Source organism: Grammomys surdaster, unplaced genomic scaffold, assembly GCF_004785775.1.
Source record: "Grammomys surdaster isolate TR1022 unplaced genomic scaffold, NIH_TR_1.0 116738, whole genome shotgun sequence".
NCBI lineage: Eukaryota > Metazoa > Chordata > Mammalia > Rodentia > Muridae > Grammomys > Grammomys surdaster.
In genome coordinates this window covers 1-3,003 of record NW_021613854.1, presented here as the reverse complement: position 1 = coordinate 3,003, position 3,003 = coordinate 1, and the positions used below count along the sequence as shown (strand labels likewise).

At 50.2% G+C, this 3,003-nt stretch overlaps 1 non-coding gene and 1 gene segment (V, D, J or C); both read right to left on the bottom strand.

Annotated features, from left to right (window-relative positions):
- Positions 1–245: 245 nt before the first annotated feature.
- On the bottom strand, positions 246–1,982 carry LOC114635725 (the record flags this gene model as incomplete). The annotated part of the segment is given in 4 exon segments: positions 246–672; positions 785–1,114; positions 1,224–1,280; positions 1,599–1,982. Coding segments are annotated over 4 exon segments (1,094 nt in total), but the record flags the coding sequence as incomplete, so codon positions are not given.
- Positions 1,983–2,698: 716 nt separating this feature from the next.
- LOC114635727 lies at positions 2,699–2,822 on the bottom strand. Its single transcript, XR_003713517.1, has one exon. It is a non-coding gene; the product is annotated as a small nucleolar RNA SNORA40 (small nucleolar RNA).
- Between the last annotated feature and the right edge of the window lie 181 nt (positions 2,823–3,003).

The following is a 3,003-nucleotide window of genomic DNA, read 5'->3' as shown; positions in this document are numbered from 1 at the left end:
TGCTTCTTCCCTTGGAGGTTCCATAGGATTATCTCTCTGTGTAGCAGCCACTGGTGAGTGGGAAGGCAAGGAAAAGGCACTGCCTAAAGCTAATCCCCGACATTCCAGGCCAGGATGACTCCCGAGCTCTGAGTCTGCCAGTGAAGAAACCTCCTTCTCTTCCTAAAGACAACTCTGTCCTCAAACCCTGGCTAGACCTCACAGCCCATGACCTAGGCTCTATACCTTGTAAAGAACCAGGACAGTTTTACAGGGTCCCAGGTAGTGCTGGGTGCTTTATTTATACAAGGGAAGGGTGGAGATGGGTGTCAGTATCCTTTAGGACCTGAGAGCTTTCTGGGTGCTGAGCTCATTTACCCAGAGACCGGGAGATGCTCTTCTTTGTGTGGTGACTGTTCAGGCCCATGTGTACCACTGAGCAGAGGAAAGTATTTCCTTGTTCCCATCTGCTCTTTGCCACATTGAGCTTGCTGTATAAGAAGTAAGAACCATCAGAGTCCAGGACTGGTGGGGTGTTCTTGTAGCTCTGCTCTGTACGCCCGTTGCTGGTCCATTCCACATCGATGTCATCAGGGAGGAAACCTGTGACCATGCAGGTCAAACTGACCTCTTTCTTGGCCATCTGCTCTGCTGGTGGAGGCAAGACATATACCTGTGGTCCTCTGACCAGCCCTGTGGGGTTAGAAGCAGACACAGAGGTCATGGTTAAAGTGGAGGGCTCTCCACACAGGCATTTATTCGTATGCCCATCCCCAACACCCTGCAGTCCGGCTACAGCTCCCACCTTTGGGTTTTGAGATGGTTCTCTCGATGGGGCCTGGGAGGGCTTTGTTGGTGACCTTGCATTTGAACTCCTTGCCGGCCATCCAGTCCTTGTGCTGGATAGTCAGGGCACTGACCACCCGGAAGGTGCTGTTGTACTGCTCCTCACGGGGCTGCGTCTGAGCTGTGTGTACTTCTACATTGTCCATAGACCAGCTGATCTGGACATCTGGCTCATCCTCGCTCACATCTACCACCACACATGTGACCTTTGCATTCTGGGTGATCAGGAGTATATCCTTGGGCTTTGGGGGGAAGATATAGACAGATGGTCCACCAAGGAGATCAGGAGCTAAAGAGGAGAGATGGAAATGGGTAAGTCCGTGGCTCCCCCTCCAGTTCAGGTTTGCTCACCGCACTTACCAGCCTCTTGGGGCTGGAGCATGAGTCTAGTGACATACCTGGGCATTTGGGACATGCAGGACTTGTGGGTTCGACTGTACTGGTGACCCCGCGGTCTGTAGAACGAAAGCTAGGTGTTACTAGGGTTTGAAGAAGAGAAAGCACGAAACCAGGGAGAGGAGAGTTCTTCCCTGGTTCGGCCTTAGGCCAGGATGATCCTGGAAATGACACAGACATCTATCCTAGAGGATCATGTTATAGGGGGTGGGTCGCCATAGGTAGATGCCACTAGGAGGGAGGCAGAGACAGTATCTCCTTCTATCCTGGGCTAAGGTCCCCTTCCTCATGATGGCTGTCCAGCCTGTTTACTCTAGGTAGGCTAATGCCTGAGCCTCAGCTTTAGTGAACACCTCCTCCCCTGGATGTCCTCTCACCAATGTCCTTGTCCACCTTTGTCTTGCTGGCCGGGTGTTCTACATTGCAGGTGACGGTCTGGCTGTGCCAGGTGCTGGAGGATACAGTCACTGAGCTGGTTAGGGAGTAGAGTCCAGACTGCAGGACAGCTGGGAAGATGCGCACACCATTGGACAGGGCTCCAGAGTTCCAGGTGACGGCAACTGGCTCAGGGACATAGCCCTTGACGAGGCATCCCAGAGTCACTGAGGATTCAGATGTATCACCACATACAGGGGCCAGTGGATAGACAGATGGGGGTGTTATTTTTTCTGCAAGAGAGAAGATTCTGTGAGCTTTTCTGACATGGGTAGTCTCGGATATTTGGAGAGTCCCTGGTCTTAGCTTTGCTCTAAAGACTGCATCTTCTCAAGTTGTTCTGGGACAAGTAGGGTCAACAGCCTCCACCTCTAGACCCTGCACCATCACCTTAATTTACTTTTGATATTTTATTTTAGATGCATGAATATGTGCACTATGTGCGTGTCTGATGCCTGTGCAGTGAGAAGACGGTGTTGAATACCCAGAAACTGGAGTTTCTTACAGAGTTACAAGATGCTGTGTGGTTGTTGGAACTGAACCTGGGTCCTCTGGAAGAGCTCCTAGTGCTTTTAACCACTTAGCCATCTCTCCAGCCCATGAACCCAGATCTTTCAGTGATGAGGCCCTTCAGAAGCCCATATTCTGTTTACTGTCCTTATGCAAGCTCTGGCCCCCAAATCTGTGTTTTAGGTCCTTGAATCTTGCTCCCTGCTTCATCCGGGTCACCAACAACCCCCAGTCCTACACTTTCTGCTCTAGGGCAGCCTTTCTGTCTTGACCTAGGTGCCACCATCTGTTCCCTTTTCTAGGCAGCTCGGTCCTCCTGTTGAGAACCTGGTGAACTCAGCCACCTCCTCTGCCTACCTCATTCATCACACTGCCCTGGCTCCTCCCTGATGGTGCTAATGTTGCCAGGCCCCAGAAACGTCCCTCTCTCTTGCCAGTAGCCCTTGAAATAGGAGTTTATGCAGCATTCTTCAGGAAGACATCTTGTCCTCCATCCATTTGATTCTGGTTCATTCGTTTTTATTTTTAACAGCACATTTTTTTTTGTGGGTATCAAAACTCATATTGATCAGTGGGTTCTAAGTTGCAAAAGATGATTTTTTTCTCACCTATTTTTTCTGCCTTTGCTTTTATTGAACAAACCACATGCCAGTGCTTGATTCATTCTTACTCTCAGGGCCTTTCTGGTCTTTGTACCTCTCCTGTGCCCTTCCTTTCACAAACTCCTGCTCAAATTCTGATAGTTACCCCATAGCTCTTCTGTAGCCCACTAAGGCTGTTCCATCCTGTCATAAGAAGTTTCACCTCCTGACTTCTGTTCTCATAAGCTTCCAGGAT